The sequence below is a fragment of the Heptranchias perlo genome, chromosome 2, assembly GCF_035084215.1.
Source record: "Heptranchias perlo isolate sHepPer1 chromosome 2, sHepPer1.hap1, whole genome shotgun sequence".
NCBI lineage: Eukaryota > Metazoa > Chordata > Chondrichthyes > Hexanchiformes > Hexanchidae > Heptranchias > Heptranchias perlo.
Genome location: NC_090326.1, coordinates 87,376,695 through 87,403,912, shown reverse-complemented (window position 1 = coordinate 87,403,912; position 27,218 = coordinate 87,376,695). Strand labels below are relative to the sequence as shown.

At 43.9% G+C, this 27,218-nt stretch overlaps 1 protein-coding gene across 2 annotated transcripts in view; it reads left to right on the top strand.

The window, feature by feature from the left end:
* Nucleotides 1-27,218, top strand: part of scin (scinderin) — a 135,842-nt gene that overhangs the window by 33,362 nt on the left and 75,262 nt on the right. Inside the window, exon 4 of one of the 2 annotated variants that reach the window (XM_068003923.1) lies at nucleotides 14,645-14,794. In XM_068003923.1, coding sequence (XP_067860024.1) covers nucleotides 14,645-14,794 — 150 coding nt within the window. Of the gene's footprint in view, nucleotides 1-14,644; nucleotides 14,795-18,486; nucleotides 18,508-27,218 lie in introns of those variants that run through there. The other variant, XM_068003931.1, reaches the window with a different exon arrangement.

The following is a 27,218-nucleotide window of genomic DNA, read 5'->3' as shown; positions in this document are numbered from 1 at the left end:
GAGCTATTTTTGTGATATAATCTGTGTTACTTAGTTTTGTACAGAAACAATTTTTCCCAGCTATATGCTAAACATTTGCATTCCTGAACCACACTTTTAATGGCGATGCAAATCCAACAGTAGAAAATGATTAAAAGTGGATAAGGCCTGTGGCCCAGTATAAATTCAGTTTGTATTTGGAATCTTCATTTCTTAATAAGCGAACTTATTTTGTTATCTTTCTGAAAATGTACTATCTTGGTAAGTGTGGCAGCTTCATGGCTCCCAGCAATTAAGAAGATGTAGAGTTCAAACTGCAATTGAACATTGGTGCCGTGCTCTCAAAGTTTTGAACAATTGCCCATCGCTGTGACGCATACTTTCTCTCGACTTTTCATCGAAGCACAGGATAAACGCTTTCCAGTAAGAACCTATCAGCTAGGCTTTATTACTTTATTTTATTTCTCTGGTATCAGTATAGTATAAACTTTGGGAGCCAAGCTGTTTTGCATATTCATGAGGTGAATTTTTAAAATTCATTCTCATGATACGGGCGTCGCTCTCAAGGCCAGCATTTATTGCCTATCCCTAATTGCCCTTGAGAAGGTGGTGGTGAGCCATCTTCTTGAACCGCTGCAGTCCGTGTGGTGAAGGTTCTCCCACTGTGCTGTTAGGAAGGGAGTTCCAGGATTTTGAACCAGCGACGATGAAAGAACGACGATATATTTCCAAGTCAGGATGGTGTGTGACTCGGAGGAGAACTTGGAGATGATGGTGTTCCGATGCACTTGCTGCCCTTATTCATCTGGATGGTAGAGGTCGCGGATTTGGGAGCCTTGGCAAGTTGCAGTAGTGTACTATAGATGGGACACACTACAGCCATGGTGCGCCGGTGGTGAAGGGAGTGAATGTTTAAGGTGGTGGATGGGCTGCCAATCATGCGGGCTGCTTTGTCCTGGATAGTGTCGAGCTTCTTGAGTCTCGTTGCAGCTGCACTCATCCAGGCAAATGGAGAATATTCCATCACACTCCTGACTTGTGCCTTTTAGGCGGTGGAGAGGCTTTGGGCAGTCAAGAGCTGAGCCACTCACCTCAGAATAACCAGCCTCTGATCTGCTCTAGTAGGAACATAGGATCACAAGAACAGGAGTAGGCCATTTAGCCCCTCAAGCCTGTTCCATCATTCAGTGGGATCATGGTTGATCTGTGACCTAACTCCATTTACCCGCCTTAGCCCCATATCCCTTAATACCTTTGGTTGACAAAAAACTATCAATCTCAGATTTAAAATTAACAATTGAGCTAGCATCAACTGCCGTTTGCGGAAGAGAGTTCCAAACGTCTACCACTCTTTGCATGTAGAAGTGTTTTCTAACTTCACTCCTGAAAGTCCTGGCTCTAATTTTTAGGCTATGTCCCTTAGTCCTAGACTCACCAACCAGCAGATATAGTTTCTCTCTATCTACCCTATCAATTCCCCTTAATATCTTGAAAACTTCGATCAAATCACCCCTTAATCTTCGAAATTCCATGGAATACAAATCTAGTTTGTGTAATCTCTCCTCATTATTTAACCCTCGGAGTCCAGGTATCATTCTGGTAAATCTACGCTGCACTCCCTCCAAGACCAATATATCCTAAAATGTGGTGCCCAAAGCTGAACACAGTACTCCAGGTGCGGCCTAACCAGGGCTTTGTATAGCTGTAGCATAACTTCTCCCCCCCTTGTATTCTAGTCCTCTAGATATAAAGGCTGGCATTCCAATAGCCTTTTTGATTATTTTCTCTACCTGCCCATGACAATTTAATAATTTTTATACATGGACCCCTGAGTCTCTTTGGCCCTCCAATGTTTCAAGTGGAGATCTATCCTTTTCAGGCCCAAAGTGGATAACCTCACAATTGCCTACATTGAAATCTACTTGCCACAGTTTTGCCCATTAACTAATCTATTAATATCTCTCTGTATTGTAATGCTACACTGCTTACAATGCTGCCTATCTTCGTGTCATTGGCAAACTTGGATATGTGGCTCTCTATCCCGTCATCTAAGTCATTAATAAATACAGTGAATAGTTGAGGCCCCAACACAGATCCCTGTGGGACACCACTCGTCACATCCTGTCAATTTGAGTACCTGCCCATTCTCCCTACTCTCTGTCTCCTGCCACTCAGTCAATTTCCTAACCAGGTCAATAATTTGCCCTCAATTCTACAAATTTCAACTTTAGCTAACAGTCTCTTATGAGGTGCTTTATCGAATGCCTTCTGCAAGTCCATATAAACAACATCCATAGACATTCCCCTGTCCACTACTTTAGTCACCTCTTCAAAAAATTCAATCAGGTTCATCAGGCATGTCCTACCCTTTACAAATCCATGCTGGCTCTCTCTGATCAGCTGAAAATTTTCAAGTTGTTCAGTCACTTTATCCTTAATTATAGACTCTAGTAATTTCCCGACAACAGCTGTTAGGCTAATTGGTCTATAATTCCTTGGTTTCTCTCTCACCTTTCTTAAATAGTGGAGTGACATGTGCAATTTTTCAATGTAAAGGAACGGTTCCTGAATTAAGAGAACTTTGGAAGATTATAGTTAGGGCATCTGCAACGTTCTCACCTACTTCCTTTAAAACCCTGGGATGGAAACCATCTGGTCCTGGGGATTTGTCACTCTTTAGTGCCATTATTTTTTTCATTACTGTTAATTTGCTTACGTTAATTATGATGTGTCCCTGTCCCTAATTCAAAATTAATTTCCTTGGGGTGTCCGGCAAGCTATCCTCTTCCTCTACTATAAATACCGACGCAAAGTAATTATTTAACATGTCCTCCATTTCCTTATTTTCATTTACAATATCACCATTATCAGTTTTTAAGGGGCCCACATTGCTCTTGACCACCCTCTTTTTCCTAATATAATTGTAAAAATGTTTTGTGTTTTTGATATCCCTTGCAATTTTCTTTTTATAATCCCTTTTTGCACTCTTACTATCTGTTTTGTCACCCGTTGCTGTTCATTGTATCTCTCCCAGTCGCCAGTATCTGTGTTATTTTTGGCATTTTTGTATGCTTTTTCTTTTAGTTTTATGTTGTCCCTTACCTCTTTTGTCGTCCATGGCTGTTTTTTTTGGCAAGTGGAGCTCGTGCCCCTTAGAGATATAAACTGGTCTGTATCACGTCAAATTCTTTTTTGAACACCTCCCACTTATCTTTCGTTATTTTACTCATTAACAGATTTACTGTGGACAGTCTACGTCTCATCCCGTTAAAGTCGGCCTTACATATATTTAGAATCTTAGTAGCTGATACGGGTTTCTCCATTTCAAACACAACGTTGAACTCAATCATATTATGATCGCTATTAGATAGCCACAGAAACGGCGGCCAGCGTTGGTACGGGTAGAGGAAGGGGAGTGAAATCAAGGTCAGAGCAGGGTGGCTGCAGTAGACTCCACCGCACCATTTTCTTGCCATTTCTGCCACTATCCTGCCCAATTTTGGGCAAGAAAGCAGAGGAAAATTCAGTCCCCTGGCTTGTTCATAATGATAGAGGGATATGCCAGGCCATGAGGTTACAGATTGTGCTGGAATACAATTCTGCTGCTGCTGATGGTCCACAGCACCTCATGGGTGCCCAGTTTTGAGCTGCTACATCTGTTCAGAATCTATCCCATTTAGCACGGTGGTAGTGCCACACAACATGATGGACGGTGTCCTCAGTGTGAAGGCGGGACAGGACATTAGCTGACCTATTATGTAAGAATAGAGACTCTTTGCATTGTTGAAAGATCATTTAGCTCCTTGAACACGTTTCGTCTTGTGCAGAGGTGCTGCAGACATTACACTCCATCGTTATCCTCAAGTACCTCATTATAACTTTTTCACTTCTGTCTTCTTGTCCTGGATTTAGCCTTTTTATTCCACAACTTTAAACTATTCCATTCCTTTTGGAATGTGGAAATCTGATATTCACTACGCTAGGAGGCAGTTTAACAATCTTACAGAAAGAAATTCTTTCCAAATTGTTGTTTTGGTAATGACCTCTTAGTTTGAAAAACATGTCCATTTATCCTGGGTACTTGATTAATTTCAACAAAATTACTAATTTCGGTATAGTATTGAAGTACTACTATGTAGTATTGATATTGTAACTTTGATCCCACTGAGGTATGCATTATATTGAGGCTATTCAAGGCTGAGATAGATAGGCTTTTGGCACAGGTCACACCCACTGGCAGCTATTCATCCATGACAGGCACATCACCCAAATGTCTTGCAGGATACTCGCCAACACACGTCCCGCTTTCTTGCAGGAGAAGGTGGTGCATCACAGGAGGCAGCAAGTGGCAGAGGCTCCATGGAACATGAACCTGCTGACTTGCTCAGGATGACAGCATTCCTGTCCTATCCCTGCCACTCTGCCAGTGCCCTTGTTGTTGCCTGTCAGCTAGCCAGCCCACTCCCTGTAGAGTATTGAAATTTTATTATAGGAAGATAGGAACAGGAGTAGGCCATTTAGCCCCTTGAGCCTGTTCCCCCATTCAATGAGATCATGGTTGACCTGTGACCTAACTCCATTTACCTGCCTTAAACCCATATCCCTTAATACCTTTGATTAACAAAAATCTATCAATCTCAGATTTAAAATTAACAATTGAGCTAGCATCAACTGCCATTTGCGGAAGAGTGTTCCAAACCTCTACCACCCTTTGTGTGTAGAAGCGTTTCCTAACTTCACTCCTGCAAGTCCTGGATCTAATTTTTAGACTGTTCAACTATAGGAGACCTCCAAAAACAGATACAAATGCATCAGCAGCCAGAAGCAATAATCCAGAAACTAACCTGTAACTCCTGCATGATCCCTTTAAATAGCACTGGTGGGGAGGGGGGGGGGGCTTCCTCCAAGCTGTGTGAGTTTTAGACAGTGCGTCGGCTGGAGCGTTGAGTTCCAAAATTGCATTTGTCCCTTGCAATCAGCGTTGCACACTGATCTACTGCATATTCTCCCTACTTTACATGGTGCCAGCGTTCATTATCTGCGCGTGTGCAAACGCCTTTACCAATAGGGCGTCCTGCGCATGTTGCGGTGGAAGATCGTGGATGCCATTTTGGATCCTTAGAAGTCCATGTGGCGCCTACACAATGGGTGCTATGTGGCCCAATTTAGGCCCCAATCTGTTTTAATGGTGTTGGTTGAGAGGTAAATATTGTCCAGAACACCAGGGAAAACGCTACTGCTCGTCTTTGAAATAGTGCCATGGGATCTTTCACGTCCACCAGAAAGGGCAGACGGGGCCTTGGTTTAATGGGACTTGATGGTTTGACTTACAGGGAGAGGTTAGACAGACTGGGATTTTTTTCCCTGGAGAGTAGGAGGTTAAGGGGTGATCTTATAGAAGTCTATAAAATAATGAGGGGCATAGATAAGGTCGATAGTCAAAATCTTTTCCCAAAGGTAGGGGAGTCTATAACGAGGGGGCATAGATTTAAGGTGAGAGGGGAGAGATACAAAAGGATCCAGAGGGGCAATTTTTTCACTCAAAGGGTGGTGAGTGTCTGGAACGAGCTGCCAGAGGCAGTAGTAGAGGCGGGTACAATTTTGTCTTTTAAAAAGCATTTGGACAGTTACATGGGTAAGATGGGTATAGAGGGATATGGGCCAAGTGCAGGCAATTGGGACTAGCTTAGTGGTATAAACTGGGCGACATGGACATGTTGGGCCGAAGGGCCTGTTTCCATGTTGTAACTTCTATGATTCTATGATTCTATAATCTGAGAGACAGCATCTCTGACAGTGCAGCACCCCCTCGGTACTGCTCTGGTGTATCAAACTAGATTTTGTGTACAAGTCTCTGTCGTGGGACTTGAATCCACAACCTGCTGGCTTAGAGGTGAGAGTGCTACCACTAAGCCACGGCTGAACAGCCCCTCCCCCCCATGCTGATTATGTACTGGGGGATCTTAAATTTACTTATATTGACATTTTATTTACAGTTTAAATCCACAGCAGGTTTCCATCAGACATTTATAATAGCATGTTGTGAACCTTAAGCTTCACAGCCCAGACATTCCTGAGGGGAAGAGGTGGAGTTTTTTTTATCCAGAATCTATTTGGAGTAAATGTTTACTTTCCACACAGATTGCAATTCCCAGGCTGCTGAGACTATATTGAAAAATCACAAAAAAATGCAACTAGTGAAGACAAAATGTATTAACATGGCTCGCTAAGGCTAAAGGATGGGATACATTACCTATGAAACCTAAATATGTTTACACAGGGAAATGTATTTACTGTCGAATCATATTAAATTGACTTTATTTAAAGGAAAGTTGAAAATTGAAATACAGTTTGTGAGCTAAGCTGTAGATTTATTTCAAGTGGAATTGATTCTGATTTCAAAAGTGTTGCTGGTCTAAAGTATGCTTCCTGTGATAAATCATTGGTGTGAGTCAAGACTCTGTGAGTTGTGGATATTGAGTCATAAGTTGAAAATATACTAGATTTTGTTATTTTTCCCCTGATGATGTCATGAATGCACACAGTCTAGTCATGTGATACCGGTCAGTGACCCCTGGTATTACACATGGGGAGTCAAGACTAAGGGGTAGGATTTGTGCAAGAGTCCTGCAGATCGTTTGTAGTAACTTCAGCTGAGGATCCGTGGAATCTCCAGGGAAATGGCTTAAAAGCCGCTCGCGCCATTTCTCCAGGGTTTCCGCGGATCTTCCATCAAAATTATGGCCGATAAATGGGATAACCCCTGCGGGAACTAATGGTGTAAATGGAATCCTTAGCTCAAGTGGGGTTAGAGGGCGGAGGATAATTGGACTTGGGTGAGCGGTTATTCAATATTAGATATTTAATATATTTTAATATTTTTATATCATGTGCCTTTTGCAGGGCTATAGGCAAAGAGGTGGGGAATTGGACTATTTGGATAGCTCTTTCAAAGAGCCGGCACAAGTACAATAGGCCGAATGACCTGTGCTGTATGATTCTATGCCTTAATTATAATTTAAATTATATATTATTTTAATATACTTTGAGGTAGCCAGTGGGAGTTGCTAGTTATTGGCTGTGGTTGGGGCTGCCACACTAAGAGTTGGGGCCAGTAGGGCAGGAGAGCATTCTGAGATAACGGTGGTAGCAGCGGTATTGGGAGAAAGGGCCACGGGCGAGCCTGTGGCTGTGGCCAAAGTAAGCAACAGAGTGAAGGGAAAGGGAGAAGGAGATGGTGACGATATGGAGAGCCTGAACTGCATTCGCAGAAGCCAATGGAGAGGATCTGCACTTCAATCGAGGTTTACGACTAATAGGGTGGAAGATATGAGTGGCCCAGTGGGAGATTATTTTTAATGGATGGTCAAATATAAATATAAATTTTATATATAAATATGATTTTTAAAATGACTGCCACTCCGGGCCGCTGAGAGGAACAGGAATGGTGCCTGGAGGCTCAGGAGAAAAAGCAGTACCAGCGGAACCAGGTAGAATAATTTTAAATTTTACAGAGCAGAGGGGCGCCTAAAAGACAGTTAGAAACGGAAAATAAAAAGAAAATATTAAATGAAACATTATAGAGTGGGAAAAAAAATAAAATTTAAAGCTAAAATTTACTTTAAAAATTTATCTGAACAGAAAGCAAGAATCTCTGAAAATTTCTAGGAAGCGTCTAAAGCTCCATCCAGTGGTGAAACTGTGCAACTGCAGCTGTGACTGAGGGTTTGTGACCCTGTTAGCCCACCCTCTTAGTCGTAAACTGGGGGCATTTTAACTCCCAAGAACAGGTGGGTTGGAGTCGGGTGGGAGGTGAAAATTGTAGTTTTTTAGTTTGCGACCGCAACCCAGCTCCAATGTGCCCACTTCTGGCTTTAACATGGGTGTGTTTCGATGTGTGCATGGATCTGAATCACCGAGATTGCCTCCTCAAGTGCCAGCGGGCGGGTCGTTAGCGGGGCAATTAACGTCGTTAAGAAGGGTGAGGTTAGGTTTTTTTAAAATTGAGTCGGACCCAACTTCGAATTTAACGTCTCCAGCACGCGTTTCCCGGGGCCTGATTCTCGCCAGTGAAACTGAGGCGAGATTCTGCCGCAGTTAATGTAGGTATTTAAATCTGTAATTGCCCTATTTGAATAAAAGGTCAGTTATTGCAGCTGGTCTCTCAGTTCTCTCAGGCAAACTTTTGGCTGAGTGTTCTTGTGTTGAGACAGCTTTTGCAAAACGTTGGAGCCTTTCAAACTGACAAGATCAGAATGGTGGGGGTTGGGGGGGGCAATGGATGTATTTCGAGAGGCTATCTGAGGAGGAGGAAACTGACCATCCACAGCAGCCACGTCGTGCAGTGTTGGGATCTGCAGGTGCACAAGAGAAAGGTGCACAACAAAGATCTGGAGATCAGCAGAGAGAGGAGCTGAGTGGAGAACAGCAGAGAGGGGAGTAACAGAGGGGCCGAGGTCACAGGAGGCACAACACACATGAGATGGTAGACAGGCAGAGGCTGAGCTTCCTGGAACCCTCTGAGGAGCAATGCCTATGCAGGTTCAAATTGAATCGGCAGGTGGTTGCAGACATCTGCAGCCTCCTTGAAGAAGAGCTGCTCCCTGTTGGACCTGGTGGCCACGCATTGCCCATCGCTGTCAAAGTCACCGCTGCCCTCAATTTCTTTGCCTCTGGATTCTTCCATTGCGCCACCGATGACATCCGCAGGGTATGTCTGTCATCTGCACATAAGTGTATGAGGCAGGTAATGGATGGGTTGTTTGCCAAGGCATTCACTTATATGAACTTTCCCAGTGACCACAATAGCAGGAATGAGCGTGTAGTCGGTTTCGCCTCTCTCGGGTGCAGGGGGCAATCGATAACATTCGTGGCAATCCGAGGACCACCTCATGAGCCAGGAGTCTTCATCAACCGAAAGGGCTTTCACTCCATTAATGCACAGCTGGTGTGCAACCACAAGAAGAGATTTCTACAGGTGTGCACCAGATTCCCTGGCAGCTGTCATGATGCGTTTATACTGCGTCAGTCCAACATTCCAGACCTCTTGCAAACAGGAGACAGACTTAAAGGCTGGCTCATTGGAGACAAGGGATACCCTCTGCAAACTTGACTTATGACACCTGGGAGGAACCCCACCAATGAGGCACAACTGCGATACAACCAGAGCCACATGACCACCGGGTGTGTCATTGAGCAAGCCATCAGCATGTTGAAGATGTGTTTCAGGTGACTGGAGAGATCTGGAGGTGCCCTTCAGTACTCGCCAGCAAGGGTCTCCAGAATAATTGTGGTGTGCTGCGTCCTGCACTACATAGCACAGCAGAGAGGTGCAGAAAGATGAAGGCGCTCATCGATCATCCTGTGATGGTGACAACATTGAAGAAGAGGAAGAGGAGGAGGACGAGGAGGAATATGAAGATGGGGCACCCATCGCTAGACCAGCCATACACGTTGCTGCCCAGGATGCTCTCATGTTTCACAGGTTCTCTTAGTAATAGTGGCAAAGGCGAGATATTGAAAGACTCAAGCCAGCTGCCACAACTACCACCAACACCCCCCTCACCCACCTTTTGCACAAAACAGTCCTTCAATACACCCATTGCACATCCGCCCAATGGGTACTGTCATGTATTGGTATTCATCATGAATTAAATGAAAGGGCGACTTAACACTCGGGACGCAATAGTGGCCAAGACCTGGAAGTGGTGCTAATCATTACATTTTATGTGCTCATATTTTAGAAAAAGGAAACTTCACAACATAACATTCCTTCAAACACCCATGTGCATACCCTTGGTGAACTACAATTTCTTGAACTTATGCTTTCTACCGCTTCTACCTGGCACATCTCCTGTGGCCTCAGCAGAGGTAGAGGCAGGCTGCTCAGATCCCTGCCCTAGCTGCTGAGATGTTTTTGGCCTACGACCTTTGGGTTTTGGAGCCCGTGAGGATCTCGCCAAAGATTTCTCCACCTGCACCTGTGCAGGAGCAGACTCAGCCATCGGGAGAGGAGGCAGCATTGCAGGTACTGGTTAAGGCGGTTTGGGGGAGGGGGGGCACGGGGTGGTGGGTGGCAACGGGTGAGATGTGGAAGCGCTTTGAGTGGAGTTCCCACTTGCATGTCCCATTTCGCCATCATCACTTTCCTGGACCATGTCAAGGTAACAATCTTGGCAACCATCATACTCAGCCTTCTCATAGTGCGGTCAGTCATTGATGAAATAAAGTCATCATGTGTGTGAAAGATGTTTAAATTCTGTCACCAGGCGGGTTCCCAGTCTCTCCATATCCGATTGAGAAGGATGCAGATGTGCCACTTATCTCCATGGCCTCCTCCTCAGCATCTGTCAGCTGGACTATTTGTGGAGGCCAACTTCCAGTTCTCGCCCTCTCCCTTGCGTTTTGCACTCTTTTCTCCTACAAGGAGCGAAAAAACAGACCTGTGAGTGACTGAAGGTGACATATTCACCCGATGGATGCAGTGCATTGGGTGAGGGTGACTATCAGATAGATGGATCACATTGCAATAAGGATTGGGATGAGTGGCAGTGGTGGATGGATAAATGGGGAGGTGAGGAAGTGCATTGAGAGTGAAGGATGGGTGCTGCTGAAACTTAAGTGGGTGTGAGGATTGATGTGATGGAGTACGCTTGGCAAGACAGAGTGAGAGGGGGATGTTGTACACCGCAGGATGTGGGTGAATCAATAACTGCTAATTTCTCCTCTTCTTGCACTGTAGCCAAGATCTGGGCACCGTGCTCCTGCTGCTCACCTCCAGCCACGTCTTATTGGTGGCAGAACCAGGTTTCTTCCTACCATCGCCGGGGTAAATTTTATCCCTCCTGGTCCTCACTGCACCCAGCAGTACTTCAAGGGAAGCATCTGTGAACCTGGGTGCTGGCCATGCTCTCTTTGAATCCATTCCTTCATTCCCTCCTTTCTTCCATTTTTGCATTGTCCCTATAAATAGTGGACTTCAGTTTGTGTTATGCAGGTGCTCATTATGCCTGCTGCACAGCTTGGAGTCGCAAAAATAATTAAGTTGCGATCGCAGATTCTGACCACCTCACTTCACTTCCGGACTTCCCATGGGAAAATTTACCCCCTCACTCTCTTCCCAGCTCCAGGTAAAAATCATGCCCCAGCTGTTCACTTAATAACAGGAAACCTTATTGAGATGCTACCTAACAGCATGATAGAAGGGTGATGCATAGATAAAGAGTGCACAACATAATAGCAAATTACATATAAATATGTTTATCTTCAGTGGCATTGCACACAGGAAGTTAAGACCAAAGCTGAGAATTTCCTTGGAGCTTCTCTTGCTCCACCACTGTAACTTCACTGGAAGTGTGGCGTAAACCTCATTCATGTGGTTAAAAGTGGAGTTACGGTGTGGGAGTGGGAGCTCCAAGAAAATTCCTGGCCAAATCATACATACTGCTCTTAATTTTGTATAATTTGATTTGATATTATTATTTCTAGTTAAATAGCAAAACATAACAATTTGGGAAGCAGACAAGTACAGTTGGCCAGATTTTCCTTTTGCCACCCCAAGAGGGTCAGGGCATGATTTCTGCTCTCCACCCTGACCCTGACATGCCCCAGCCCAGTTTGCTGGGTCGGGGGTCATTAAGTGCAGGATGGGCTACCAGTGGGAGCTCCGCCAGCAAGCTGGAGTCTGCCACTACCAACTGGGAAAATTCAGGCATTGCTGCAGCAGGACTAGCACTGCAGCACCCAAAGAGGCGGAGCCCAACTTAAAGAACGGAGGGCAACTATAATCAAATGTAAGGTTTTGGAGTCTGAGGGGAGGGAGACATGACCACTACTGGGCCCTCTCCCCCCAAAAGGGGCATCCATAGGCCTTCTGCTGCTGGTCTAATCTACTACCAACTTGCAGTCCCTGAGGACAGAAGCAGCATGGGCAGAAGGCAGGGAAATAGGGAGGCTTGCCAGGCCCTGTGTCCCTGCCGTCTTTTACAAGTGATGTGTGGGGAAGGGATGTCCATGACCATTCTGAAGTGTGTGAGGGAAAGGAAATTAAGATCAAGGTGGGGATGTGGCATTTTCCCACTGTTTCCCAATTTCTGGCAGGAGAGCAGAGCAGAATCCAGGCCTAGGAGTTTAACTGCAGTACAGGCTGAAAAGTAGGGAGACACAAAACTGAGATGCTACAGGGAGGTGGGGTGTACAGTTTGACAAGTTCACATAGGCTTTGTCAATTTATAAATGTGGACATTGAAATTTATAATGGAAATTATTGACAGGAAGTACATGCAGACGTAAGATTTTTAAGTATGGGTATATTTTGCCCACATTTTCTTTCAGTGTGGCGCCATGATTGGGCAGAAGTACTGAGAGCAGCTTGCTGTGCATTCTCTAATGGCCAGTTTTGAGAACAGATGGAACTTGATCAATGAGTGAAGGTGGCTGCACATTGAAATAAAGTGGCCAACATTAAACAAATAACAACTTCAAACATTACTTTATACAAAGACTCCAATATGTACTAGAATTCTGCAAATATTTAATGAGCACTGTTAGAATATCCACCTTACCTGGAACAGGAATAAAATTCAGCTCATAGCAAGTAATTTAGCATTCAGTGTATCCAATAACAGCAAAGGAATAATAATTTAAATTGAATTTCTGTGTGTTTTTTTTCACCCTTCCATTTAAGAACATTAGTTTGGGCTCTTATTTCTGCCACATTGGAGGAACAAACCTGTAGAAAAAAGTAAAAGAAAAAGAACTTGTAGTTATATAGCACCTTTGACATCCTCAGGATGTCCCAAAGCACTTCATAGCAAATGAATTCCTTTAGAAGTGTAGTCACTGATGATATGCAAGCAAATGCAGCAGCCAATTTGCACACAGCAAGACCGAACAAACATTAATGGAATAAATGACCAATTAATCTGTTTTGGTGATAGTTATTAAGGGATAAATGTTGACCAGGTTACCAAAAGAATTATCTTCTTCTTCATATGGCACCATAGGATCTCTTACACCCAATTGAACAGGCAGACGGGTCTCAGTTTAACATTTCATTTGAAGGACCTCTGACAATGTGCTGATATGTCAGCTGAGATTATGCTCGTGTCCTGGAAATGGGACTTGAAGCCATGACCTTGTGAAAAAAGTATATATGCTGCTGTTAAATAGGGCATAAATGACAGAAATCCATTGAACTTTGCTGTTGATATGTTATTTGGTTGGCTCCCTTTTGTTGGATAAATATCTTTAGCAGTTTTGACAACATGTTATCTATTTATGCTGCAGGTATAAATAGAAAAAAATACAAATGAGGAAATCTTGAAACTAAAAATAGCTCAGTAAATAGTGATAAAAGTGACACTGACTCACTGCAGGTAAAGGTAATACAACATACAGTAACAACCGATGTCAGCGAAGGCAGGTTAATTTTCCTCTCGTCCCACGCTAGACAGGCACATTGCACCCAAGAGAGCTGCTCCGTTGAAGGTCTCTGAGCCACCGGATTATGCTGTCACAAGCCAGCAGCTTGGCCCAGGTGCAACCCCAGCACAGGCCTGCCCCTTGGTAGAGCCTTGTGCTGTGACCCGAGGCAAAAACATGAGCGCAGCTGCAGAACTGGCTGCCAGCCGCTGGACAGCAGAAGCCAGAAGGCTCCAAGGCCCAAAGATGTTGATCTCTCCATGTGGCTCCCCTCAAATCCTCCAATCTGAAGGGTTTTTGAGGTACCCCTGCATTTGGGCACCCCATGGACGTACTTGGAGGAAGCTGAGGTGAGAAGGTCAGGAGCATCCCCTTCTGCCTCATTTCCCTAGCAACGCAGGGCTTGTGCCTATTGCAGCTGTAGGCCTGTGTCTGTCCATGTGGGAAAACCCTGGAAATCTCGAGACAACACTGCCGCCTTTTCCTCTCTGTAGCACTTGAGAACTGAACATTCTGTAGGCACTGCGAAGAGGAAAATCTACCCTTGTCTTTGTTGTCAAATTACTTCAAGGATCGCTTCATTGAATTAGTTCATGTGTCCTCTTCACCATGGACATATTGCTACATTGTTTAGTATTGGATATTTTATTATATCCAATAGTTGAAGTTTAGTTTAATACTGTAGCATAACACAAATGAAAGAGAAATAGGTATTAGAGTTTTAAATATTCAGGGTGTTCTGCTGTGCTCAGATAAGGTTGTGAGTTAACTGTAAAACTCCTTCCTTAAAAGTGTTATCTCATGCGCTAACAATATACTTTATTGTTTACTCAGTGGAGGCTCTGCACTAGAAACACAATTTTGTAAAATTTCCCATTATTATCTATTTTTCATTCATTCATGTGCATTTCATGGAACAAAATATATTTCAATGATGGTATTTGATTTGCAGATAGTCAAATTAAATTATACTCTGGATTTTCAGTAATTGCTAGATAATTGTTTTTTAAATCTCCACCCTATCTTCAGTCCCCTCTCTCATGATATGACTCCTAGATTTACATGACAAACTGCACAACATTTAATTATTAAAATAATCAGTGTGGCCACAGATAGACCTGCTGGGTGCAGCAGAGCTGAAGGAAGTTGGGACAGTTCAAAGCAGGTGCAGTATTTATTGAAGTAACTGAGAAGACAGCTACAGAAAATTTTGAACCTAATATTTTTACAACATGCCCAACAGGTCATTTATCAATGGTGTGGTTCAAAGTGCAATAAGTACGAGCGTCTAAAGGCTGCCCAGGTTGCTGCGGGTGTTCGAGACAATGAAAGAAATGGAAGAGCACAACTTATTGTTGTCGATGAAGGCCAGGAGCCAAACGCTATCATTCAGGTAAGAGTTATACCAGTGAGAACCAGAACTGTCTTTTTAGTTAAATGATAATAATAAAATACAAAAATAATTGTTGCAGCATCAAGATAAATCACCTTATTATGATGAGCCCTACTTTCAGTACCCAAATATCTAATCCCTCCAGTTCAAGATGTGGCAGTAGCATCATTGGGTTAGCAACAGCATCATGCCGTGGACACCTGCTATTAGCTGTCAGATTACTTAGAACCTGTAGATAAACACATGAGAGTATAAGCCATCAACTTACTATTGTGGAATTTTCTGTAAAGAGGAAACAAAATGCACAGACGGATTCTTCTCAATAGAAAAATTTTCAACAGAAAGCTAAGTTATCATGAATTAGCTGCTGGAAAGTAGACAGACCATCGAGAAGTCTGTTCTTAAGAAACAAGCAATGTGTGAGATTGTGTGGAAGTTAAAACAAAATTTGAAATGAAGCCACAGGCAGTTAGTGGTTGACATTTGATGTATAAATAAAGAAGCTTGAACAGGAAGTAAGCAGAAATTATTTGCTTAACAAAGGTTGGTAGAATTATCAAGATAAAATTAAAAGTTTATACAATGTTATCACTGAGTAATCAGAAAAACAAATAGAACTTTAGAAAAGACTAGTAATTTGTGAGTGACAGTGATATATTGAAAGAGTGTTGACTCAACATGGGAAAGTGGAAATTACAACACATTAATTTTTATAACTACAGCACCATGCTGTACTATTTCAGTAGCAAAACTATAACTGTTGAAGTTATAATTAGTAATTTCTATTGATACCACATTGATGATGTCATTTCAGTTAAAGGGAGTGGTCATGCTCAAAGCCACAGACTGAAGTCAATGGAAAAGGAAATCAGGCGGGTGGGGTGTAAATCGGGCGGGCATAGTGTAAAACGGGCCGCAGATTCGCTTTCGCCTGTTTTGCACTAGCGCCCAAGACCATTTTCACCTCCAAAGATTTTTGTATTCCGTGAAGATGACACTATAATTGAGAATAGATAGCTCTGAAAAAATACTGTTCACAGTGATGACCTTAGAAGCAGCCCACAGTCCACATATTAATAAAGTCTGCATTTAAAATGAGCACCTTAAGCTTATGATTGTAATTTTAATTCCATAATGGTGGCATGGGCATTGTCAGTGGTTCACAACATGATGTGCTACTGAAATAAGTAGACCAGTTAGGTCCCAAGTTTGATCCCTCATCTGTGCTGAGTTAGCTGATCACAGTCAGTATGACTACAGGGATGCTAAAATTGACTCCCATATTATCATGCTAGATTGGGAAAATTCAGCCATGGTTTCTACTTCCAGTTGCTATTTAAGGGATGTGGTCGTGCCATGTGATATTAGCATATGATCATGTTAATGAGCTCATATGATATTTGGCTGGTGTTTTAATGGAAAGTATAACCCATTAACAGCTCCATTAAACTAATAGACAAAGCAATTTCATGCAAATGCCATATGCTAGAAAATATGAGCCTGTCAATGTTGAGTAAGGAAGAAATTAGATTCAGAAGTGATGCCCCCACAGTTGAATACCTTACCATCTTGCATTGATCATGAAGAATGGCCACCAGGACAAAGTATTGGAGGGCTGCTGTTAGCTGTGATATTGTACCATAGCTTAAGCTAACATCTTCATAGGAAGAAAGGAGAGCAGGGAAGAAAATTTGAGGGCAAAAAATATGCTACAAACAGAATGCATGTTGAAGAATCATAGGATATGATTCATATATCTCACTGACATCATTGTTAACAATGAGTTTTCAGGTCAGTCTACTTGTGCAATATAAATTGTATCCACACATCTTCATCAAATGTCCTCTCCTCGTTTACAGTCCCCGCTACAAACTCCATCCACCTCTCCAGCCATTGTCTCAGCTTGAATCAGACTGTTCGCAATCTCGGTGTCCTATTTGGCCCCTCGCTGAGCTTCTGACCCCATATACTCTCCATCACAAAGACTCCTCCATAGTATCTTCCACTTGCACTACTGCCTCAGCCCTGAAAGCTTCATCCGTGTTTTTGTCATCTTCAAACTTTTCTATTCCAGTGCTCGCCTAGCTGGCTTGCCATCCTCCACTCTCCATAAACTTCAGCTCATTCAAAACTCTGCTGACCATATCCTATTCTGCACCAGGTCCCCTCCACTTATCACTCTTATCCTTGCTTACCGACATTGGCTCCTGGTCCCCCAATGCCTCCAATTTATAATTTTAATCTTTGTGCTTAAACCTCTTCATGGCCTCATCCCTCCCTGTTTCCATAACTTTCTCCACCCCTAACAACCCCCGCCCCCCACTCCCCTCAAACTCTCCATTTCTCTGACTCTGGCCTTTTGTGCCTTTACCCCCACCCCTTTGCCCTACTATCAGTGGCCATGCTTCGTTAAAGGCACTTTATAAGTGCAAGTTGTTGTTATAGATACATTTCTTACTTATTTGATTCCAACTTAGCATGAAGTTGCAATTTGCATTGTAAAGGAAATAATGAACTTCTTTCAAAAACAATACAATCGGAAATTAGACCCTTTCTTAAAGGAGGAAGTAAGTCATAGGCGCAATATTTTGGCTGGTACTGAATTTCACTCAGATGCTACCAGATCAGAATCCAAGGCTATCTCAGATGTCTATCCGCAGGATTTTCAGTGGAGCTCCTTGCTAGTAAGTCTTGTTGCCGACATCAACCGAATTGTTCCACCAATCTATGAAGGCCCATAATGGCAAGTATCCCATAGAGGGAAAAGAAGAATTCAAATATGATATGTCACTATCTTATCACTATTTTCACTTTTAGAATTTTTAATACAGGTAAAGGCCATTAGACGCTACAAACCTGTCCCACAAATGTCACATCCCCATTTTATCACCGTAACAATCCCTTCTCCAGAAAGAGAAGTACTATTTATTGATCCTCATTAATTATAAATTGAAAGTATACCCATGATCCTTAAGTAAAAACATAAGAAAGCATGGATCAAGAAAAAGGCCATTTACCCATCGAGCCTGTCGTTGCACAGACCAAGTATACTCTACACTATCATCAACTCTGCCTCATTCTTTTAAACTTCTGAGGGAAACCTGTGCATAAATACTCCCTGACATCCAAAGATAACCTAATGAGTTTTCAGAATATTTATCCCTTCCACATCTCCACTGTTTGGTCTTCATCTGTGTTTCCTAGAATTTCTAGGCACAATTTTACCCCACCACCCAAGCAACACATGTACTATCATGTCCCATGGTACATTTGATCATCTCAGTCAATAGATATCCTGTAATCTTTGATTTCAAACTCAGTCAAATTATTTAGTTCCTTTTTCGATACAGTTAATGAACACAGTATCAAATGCTTTTGCTGGAGTCTGTTCCATTTATCCACAGTTCTGTAGGAGGAAAAAATATTCTAATCTATAGTTCCTCTTGAGGCTTGTAAATATGCACTAAACTTTGGTCGTGATTATTCTGTACTTGGTAGTGGAGAGTAGAATTACCTTGGCAGTAAATTAGTAATTTGTTGCCAAGGTAATTTGCAGTGCTGCCAACAAGTTTTCCAGTTTCATCGATTCTCCCCTATTGATGGTAGGAAGCAATCACCAAGACTTAGAGAGCAGGATTGACTGGTCAACAAAGGGCTATGATGAGCAACATTGCTGAATTGCCCTCTTTATTAGTTGTTAAGTATCGCTGAAGGTAAGCCCAGATTAAACTGGCCATTCCGTTGTTGCAAATTCAAACAATCATATTTCTGGATCACAGCAGCCATTTTCCAGTTCAGACTGCTGCCTTCAATTGAATTGGATAGCTGTGCATCTTAAAATAACATAAGATTCAAATCCAGATTACTTAACATAAGGGTTAAATTGCTACACCTTGGTATTCTACAGCTGTGGAAGAAGAAAATTGCCATCATTGCATTGTATGTTCATGTGATGGTTTTGCTTTTAACATTTCACTCCACTGTTGTTTAAAAAATTACAATTTTACCAAGAAATAGATTTACCACTGAGAAAAGTAGCAAGTTTTTGTTGATTGCTGTGGTGAAATTACATGATATTCATCCTAGACGTTGTAAGGGGAGACAGTCTCATACATCACTCTCGAGATAGCACAATCTGCTTTTCAGCTTAATTTTTCCCTAGTTATTGATGATTTTAATCTCAGTCTCAACCAGACAAGACCATACTTGGTCCACTGTGGTGTCTTTCACCTCACCTTCATCTAATTCCTTTCTCTCCCTCCCTTCAATCTTCCCATCTGTCTATCCCTTTCATTCACCCTCTTCTCTGTCTATCCCTCTCACATATGCAGATGACAGGCAGGACTTGTGACACTCAAAGGCATGAATTGAGTAGATTAGGGAACAGCGGTGGATTGGCGAGAAGGAAAGATAGCAGAAGCCTATTGCAGGAAGGTGGAGGTTTTAAAAAAAGACCTGATGCGTTCAGGAATCCTCCAAATGTTCAATTCTGAGCATCACACTTTAGGAAGGATGTCAAGGCCTTGGAGAGGATGTAGAGAAGATTTACTAAAATGATATCAGGGATGAAGAACTTCAGTTATGCGAAGAGACTAGAGATGCTGGGATTGTTCTCCTTAGAACAGAGAAGGTTAAGCGGAAATTTAATAGAGGTGTTCAAAATTATGAAGGATTTTGATAGAGTAAATAAGGAGAAGCTCTTTCCACTGGTAGGAGGGTCGGTAACCAGCAGACACAGATTTAAGATAATTAGCAAAAGAGCCAGAGATGACATGAGGAAACATTTTTTTACGCAGCGAGTTGTTATGACCTGGAATGCACTGCCTGAAAGGGTGTTGGAAAGAACTAGCCGCGCCACTAGCAAGCTGTTCCAGTACAGCTACAACACTGGCATCCACCCGACAATGTGGAAAATTGCCCAGGTATGTCCTGTCCACAAAAAGCAGGACAAATCCAATCCGGCCAATTATGGCCCCATCAGTCTACTCTCAATCATCAGCAAAGTGATGGAAGGTGTCGTCGACAGTGCTATCAAGTGGCACTTACTCACCAATAACCTGCTTACTGATGCTCAGTTTGGGTTCCGCCAGAACCACTCGGCTCCAGACCTCATTACAGCCTTGGTCCAAACATGGACAAAAGAGCTGAATTCCAGAGGTGAGGTGAGAGTGACTGCCCTTGACATCAAGGCAGCATTTGACCGAGTGTGGCACCAAGGAGCCCTAGTAAAATTGAAGTCAATGGGAATCAGGGGGAAAACTCTCCAGTGGCTGGAGTCATACCTAGCACAAAGAAAGATGGTAGTGGTTGTTGGAGGCCAATCACCTCAGCCCCAGGACATCGCTGCAGGAGTTCCTCAGGGCCGTGTCTCAGGCCCAACCACCTTCAGCTGCTTCATCAATGACCTTCCCTCCATCACGAGGTCAGAAATGGGGATGTTCGCTGATGACTGCACAGTGTTCAGTTCCATTTACAACCCCTCGGATAATGAAGCAGTCCGAGCCTGCATGCAGCAAGACCTGGACAACATCCAGGCTTGGGCTCATAAGTGGCAAGTTACATTCGTGTCAGACAAGTGCCAGGCAATGACCATCTCTAACAAAGGAGAGTCTAACCACCTCCCCTTGACAGTCAACGGTATTACTATCACCGAACCCCCACCATCAACACCATTGACCAGAAACTTAACTGGACCAGCCACATAAATACTGTGGCTACAAGAGCAGGTCAGAGGCTGGGTATTCTACGGCGAGGGACTCACCTCCTGACTCCCCAAAGCCTTTCCACCATCTACAAGGCACAAGTCAGGAGTGTGATGGAATACTCTCCACTTGCCTGGATGAATGCAGCTCCAACAACACTCAAGAAGCACGACACCATCCAGGACAAGTCCGCTTGATTAATACCCCGTCCACCGCCCTAAACATTCACTCCCTTCACCACTGGCGCACCGTGGCTGCAGTGTGTACCATCCACAGGATGCACTGCAGCAACTCACCAAAGCTTCTTCGACAGCACCTCCCAATCTGCGACCTCTATCACCCAGAATGACAAGGGCAGCAGGCACTTTGGCAGGAAAAATCAGAGAGCAAGTTATTTTCTTAATGGCGAGAGACTGGAAAGTACTGCAGTACAAAGGGATCTGGGGGTCCTAGTGCAAGAAAATCAAAAAGTTGGTATGCAGGTGCAGCAGGTGATCAAGAAAGCCAACGGAATGTTGGCTTTTATTGCTAGGGGGATAGAATATAAAAACAAGGAGGTATTGCTGCAGTTATATAAGGTATTGGTGAGACCGCACCTGGAATACTGCATACAGTTTTGGTCTCCATACTTAAGAAAAGACATACTTGCTCTCGAGGCAGTACAAAGAAGGTTCACTCGGTTAATCCCGGGGATGAGGGGGCGGACATATGAGGAGAGGTTGAGTAGATTGGGACTCTACTCATTGGAGTTCAGAAGAATGAGAGGCGATCTTATTGAAACATATAAGATTGTGAAGGGTCTTGATCGGGTAGATGCAGTAAGGATGTTCCCAAAGATGGGTGAAACTAGAACTAGGGGGCATAATCTTAGAATAAGGGGCTGCTCTTTCAAAACTGAGATGAGGAGAAACTTCTTCACTCAGAGGGTGGTAGGTCTGTGGAATTTGCTGCCCCAGGAAGCTGTGGAAGCTACATCATTAGATAAATTTAAAACAGAAATAGACAGTTTCCTAGAAGTAAAGGGAATTAGGGGTTATGGGGAGCGGGCAGGAAATTGGACATGAAGCTGAGTTCGGATCGGTCAATGCCCTGTGGGTGGCGGAGAGGGCCCAGAGGCTATGTGGCCGGGTCGTGCTCCGACTTCTTGTGTTCTTTAGATTTGTGGTTGGGATCAGATCAGCCATGATCTTATTGAATGGCGGAGCAGGCTCGAGGGGCCGATTGGCCTACTCCTGCTCCAATTTCTTATGTTCTTATGTTCTTATGTAACACCACCTGCACGTTCCCCTCCAAATCACACACCATCCCGACTTGGAAATGTATCGCCGTTCCTTCATCGTCGCTGGATCAAAATCCTGGCACTCCCTAACAGCACTGTGGGAGAACCTTCACCACACAGACTGCAACGGTTCAAGAAGGCGGCTCACCACCACCTTCTCAAGGACAATTAGGGATGGGCAATAAAAGCTGGCCTTGCCAGCGATGCCCACATCCCATGAACGAATAAAAAAAAACAGATTCAATGGTGACTTTCAAAGGAGAATTGATAAATACATGAAAAGGAAAACAATTGCAGGGCTATGGGGAAAGAGGAAGGGAATGGGAGTTCAATTTGGGAAGTGCAAGGTCATGCATTTTGGACCTAAGAAAGATAGATCAATGTATTTTCTAAATGGTGAGAAGCTAGGAACTGTGGAGGACCATAAATATTTAGGGGTCCATGGACTGAAATCACTAAAAACTAGTGGACAGTTACAAAAAATTATTTTAAAATGTTAATATAATGTTAGCCTTAATCTCAAGGGAGATGGAATACAAAGAGATGGAAGTTATGCTACATTTGTATAAAGCTTTGGTTAGATTTAATAAAGTACCACACAGTAGATTTGTTGGCAGAATTAAAGCCCATGAGATTAAAGTGGCAGCATGGATTCAAAATTGTCTAGAGGACAGAAAGCAGAGAGTAGTGGTGAACAGTTGTTTTTCAGACTGGAGCGAAGTATACTGTGGTGTTCCCCAGGGGTCAGTATTAGGACCACTGCTCTTTTTGGTATATATTAATGACCTGGACTTGGGTATAGAGAATATAATTTCAAAGTTTGCAGATGACGCAAAACTCGGAAATGTAGTAAACAATGTGGAGGATAGTAACAGACTTCAGGAGGACATAGACAAGCTGGTGAAATGGACAGACACATGGCAGATGAAATTTAACGCAGAGAAGTGTAAGCGATGCATTTTGGTAAGAAGGATGAGCAGAGTCAATATAAACTACATGGTACAATTTTAACAGGGGGAAGGAACAGAGATACCTGGGGGTGCACATACACAAATCTTTGAAGGTGGCAGGACAAGTTGAGAAGGCTGTTTAAAAAGCAAATGGGACCTGGGCTTTATTAATAGAGGCATAGCAAAATCTTCGGGCTTTGCATTCCCAGTGCGAAGCCTGTACTTTTATGCGCTGACGTTAAACCCGGAAATAAAGCCGGGTTGTGGTCGTGACCCAAAGAACAACTATTTTCAACTCCCACCCGCCCCCAACCCACCCGTTCTTGGGGTTTAAAATCACCCCCATAAAATACAAAATCATGAACGGTTTTGACAGAGTAAATGAGGAGAAACTGTTTCCAGTGGGAGAAGGGTTGGAAACCAGAGGGCATAGATTTAAGGTGATTAGCAAAAGAGCCAGAGGCGACATGTGGAAACCTTTTTTTACGCAACGAGTTATTATGATCTGGAATGCACTGCCTGAAAGGGTGGTGGAAGCAGATTCAATAGTAACTTTCAAAAGGGAATTGAATAAATACTTGAAGGGAAAACATTTACAGGGCTATGGGGAAAGAGCAGGGGAATGGGACTAATTGGATAGCTCATTCAAAGAGCCAGCACAGGCACGCTGGGCTGAATGGCCTCCTTCTGTGCTGCACCTATTATGATACTTTGATTCCGGATCTGGAGTACTGCATTCAGTTCTGGGCACCGCACCTCAGGAAGGATATGTTAGCCTTGGAGAGGGTACAGCACAGATTCACCAGAATTATACCAGGGTGAAAAGGGTTAAATTATGAGGCTATGTTGCATAGACTAGGCTTGTATTCCCTCAAGTATAGAAGATTAAGGGGTGATCTAATTGAGATGTTTAAGATAATTGAAGGAATTGATAGGCTGGATGGAGAGAAACTATTTCCCCTGGTGGGAGGGTCCAGAGCAAGGGGACATAACCTTAAAATTAGAGCTAGGCCATTTAGGGGTGATGTCAGGAAGCAGTTCTTCATACAAAGGGTAGAGGAAATCTGGAACTCTCTCCCCCATAAAGCTGTTGAGGCTGGGTCAATTGAAATTGTATAAACTGAGATTGATTTTTTTTTTAGGCAAGTATATTAAGGGATATGGAACCAAGGCTGATAAATGGTGTTAAGATACAGAACAGCTATGATCTAATTGAATGGCAGAACAGGCTTGAGGGGCTGAATGGCCTACTCCTGTTCCTATGATTGACTAGCTGTTTTAAAGAGTGGGCACTGGCACGATGGTTCTCTTTCTGTGCTGCATGATTCTATAATTCTAAGTGCTTTGCTTGTCTGCAAGCAATGTAAAGGTTTAGAGTGCAGATTTGGGTAAATTTTGTAAAATCAGGATGGCATGCGTGTGGGTGGAGATTGAAGGAGTGCCACATCTTGTGACAAAGAATTTTGGGGCTGTGAGGGAGGTTGTTTTGTGGGCAGGCAAAGTTTTTTTTTATTCGTTCACGGGATGTGGGCGTCGCTGGCAAGGCCGGCATTTATTGCCCATCCCTAATTGCCCTCGAGAAGGTGGTGGTGAGCTGCCTTCTTGAACCGCTGCAGTCCGTGTGGTGACGGTTCTCCCACAGTGCTGTTAGGAAGGGAGTTCCAGGATTTTGACCCAGCGACAATGAAGGAACGGCGATATATTTCCAAGTCGGGATGGTGTGTGACTTGGAGGGGAACGTGCAGGTGATGTTGTTCCCATGCGCCTGCTGCCCTTGTCCTTCTAGGTGGTAGAGGTCGTGGGTTTGGGAGGTGCTGTCGAAGAAGCCTTGGCGAGTTGCTGCAGTGCATCCTGTGGATGGTGCACACTGCAGCCACAGTGCGCCGGTGGTGAAGGGAGTGAATGTTTAGGGTGGTGGATGGGGTGCCAATCAAGCGGGCTGCTTTATCTTGGATGGTGTCGAGCTTCTTGAGTGTTGTTGGAGCTGCACTCATCCAGGCAAGTGGAGAGTATTCCATCACACTCCTGACTTGTGCCTTGTAGATGGTGGAAAGGCTTTGGGGAGTCAGGAGGTGAGTCAGTCGCCGCAGAATACCCAGCCTCTGACCTGCTCTCGTAGCCACAGTATTTATATGGCTGGTCCAGTTCAGTTTCTGGTCAATGGTGACCCCCAGGATGTTGATGGTGGGGGATTCGGCGATGGTAATGCCGTTGAATGTCAAGGGGAGGTGGTTAGACTCTCTCTTGTTGGAGATGGTCATTGCCTGGCACTTATCTGGCGCGAATGTTACTTGCCACTTATGAGCCCAAGCCTGGATGTTGTCCAGGTCTTGCTGCATGCAGGCTCGGACTGCTTCATTATCTGAGGGGTTGCGAATGGAACTGAACACTGTGCAGTCATCAGCGAACATCCCCATTTCTGACCTTATGATGGAGGGAAGGTCATTGATGAAGCAGCTGAAGATGGTTGGTGCTGGGACACTGCCCTGAGGAACTCCTGCAGCAATGCCCTGGGGCTGAGATGCTTGGCCTCCAACAACCACTACCATCTTCCTTTGTGCTAGGTATGACTCCAGCCACTGGAGAGTTTTCCCCCTGATTCCCATTGACTTCAATTTTACTAGGGCTCCTTGGTGCCACACTCGGTCAAATGCTGCCTTGATGTCAAGGGCAGTCACTCTCACCTCACCTCTGGAATTCAGCTCTTTTGTCCATGTTTGGACCAAGGCTGTAATGAGGTCTGGAGCCGAGTAGTCCTGGCGGAACCCAAACTGAGCATCGGTGAGCAGGTTATTGGTGAGTAAGTGCCGCTTGATAGCACTGTCGACGACACCTTCCATCACTTTGCTGATGATTGAGAGTAGACTGATGGGGCGGTAATTGGCCGGATTGGATTTGTCCTGCTTTTTGTGGACAGGACATACCTGGGCAATTTTCCACATTGTCGGGTGGATGCCAGTGTTGTAGCTGTACTGGAACAGCTTGGCTAGAGGCGCAGCTAGTTCTGGAGCACAAGTCTTCAGAACTAGCTGCTTTATTAGAGGCTTAAACACTATCCAAACAATTACCTCATGTTGGCTGGCTCTGCCCTGACCCTGAGATCGCCAATGTGTAATAGGTGCATGAGTAATCCTGTGACCTGATCTCTTCCACCTGGATTCTTGAAAGGAGATAACAAAAAAAAATCTTTTACCAGTGTTATTTTTTTAGCACTTTGTTGCTTTGGACTGTGCCTTTTTTTGTTTTGGCATTCTTTTCCCACGATAGTCTTGATTGCTGCTCTAATTTTACTAGCACCATAGAATGTGAGGCTAGGAATTTGTTTGGGGGTTTCACTCAGTACTGAATGTTTTAGATGAGGAAGGTACTATGTTCACACCCTTCATTACCCCAGAGCCACTTTTACAGACTCTACCACAAGAATCTGAACATCTCATAGAAGACCTGTCTTCACAGGCTCTACTTCACCAGAAAGGCTTTACATAGCTATGCCATCTGCTGCAGGCTGACCTGAATATAACTTGTACCAGAGATATGATTGGTCCTGTGGGCATGTGTTATACTTTTGTGGCACTGAATCCTTCCAAACAACAATAATTTTTTTTGCGATTTAGTTTTTTTATTAACAGTACAGTAGCACTTTTCAGTTATTCCAAAGTAACAACAACAACTTGCACTTATATAACACTTCTTTAATGTAGTAAAACTTCCCGAGGCGATTCACAGGAGCGTTATCAAACAAAATTTGACACCAAGCCACATAAGGAGATATTAGGACAGGTGACCAAAAGCTTGGTCAAAGAGGTAGGTTTTAAGGAGCATCTTAAAGGAGGACAGAGCGGTAGAGAGGCGGACAGATTTAGGGAGGGAATTCCAAAGCTTAGGGCCTAGGCAGCTGAAGGCTCAGCTGCCAAAGTGGGAGCGATGAAAATCAGGGATGCGGAAAAGGCCAGAATTGGAGGAGTGCAGAGATCTCGGAGGGTTGTAAGACTGGAGGAAGTTACAGAGATAGGGAGGGGTGAGACCATGGAGGGAACACATGGATGAGAATTTTAAAATCGAGGCATTGCTGGACCAGAAGCCAATGGTAGATCAATGAGCACAGAGGTGAGGGGTGAACGGAACTTTGTGCGAGTTAGGACACGAGCAGCAGAGGTTTGGATGATTTCAAGTTGATGAGGGTACAAGGTGGGAGGTCAACCAGGAGAGCATTGGAATAGTCAAGTCTAGAGATAACAAAGGCATGGATGAGGGTTTCAGTGGCAGATAAGCTCAGGCGGGGCAGAGACAGGCGATGTCACAAAGGTGGAAGTAAGTGGTCTTGGTGATGGAGCGGATGGGGTCAGATACTCATCTCGGGTTCAAATAGGACACCAAGTTTATGAACGGTCTGGTTCAGCCTCAGCCAGGGAGAGCGATGGAGTCGATGGTTTGGGAACGAAGTTTGTGGCGGGGACTGCAGAAAATGCCTTCGGTCTTCCCAATATTTAGTT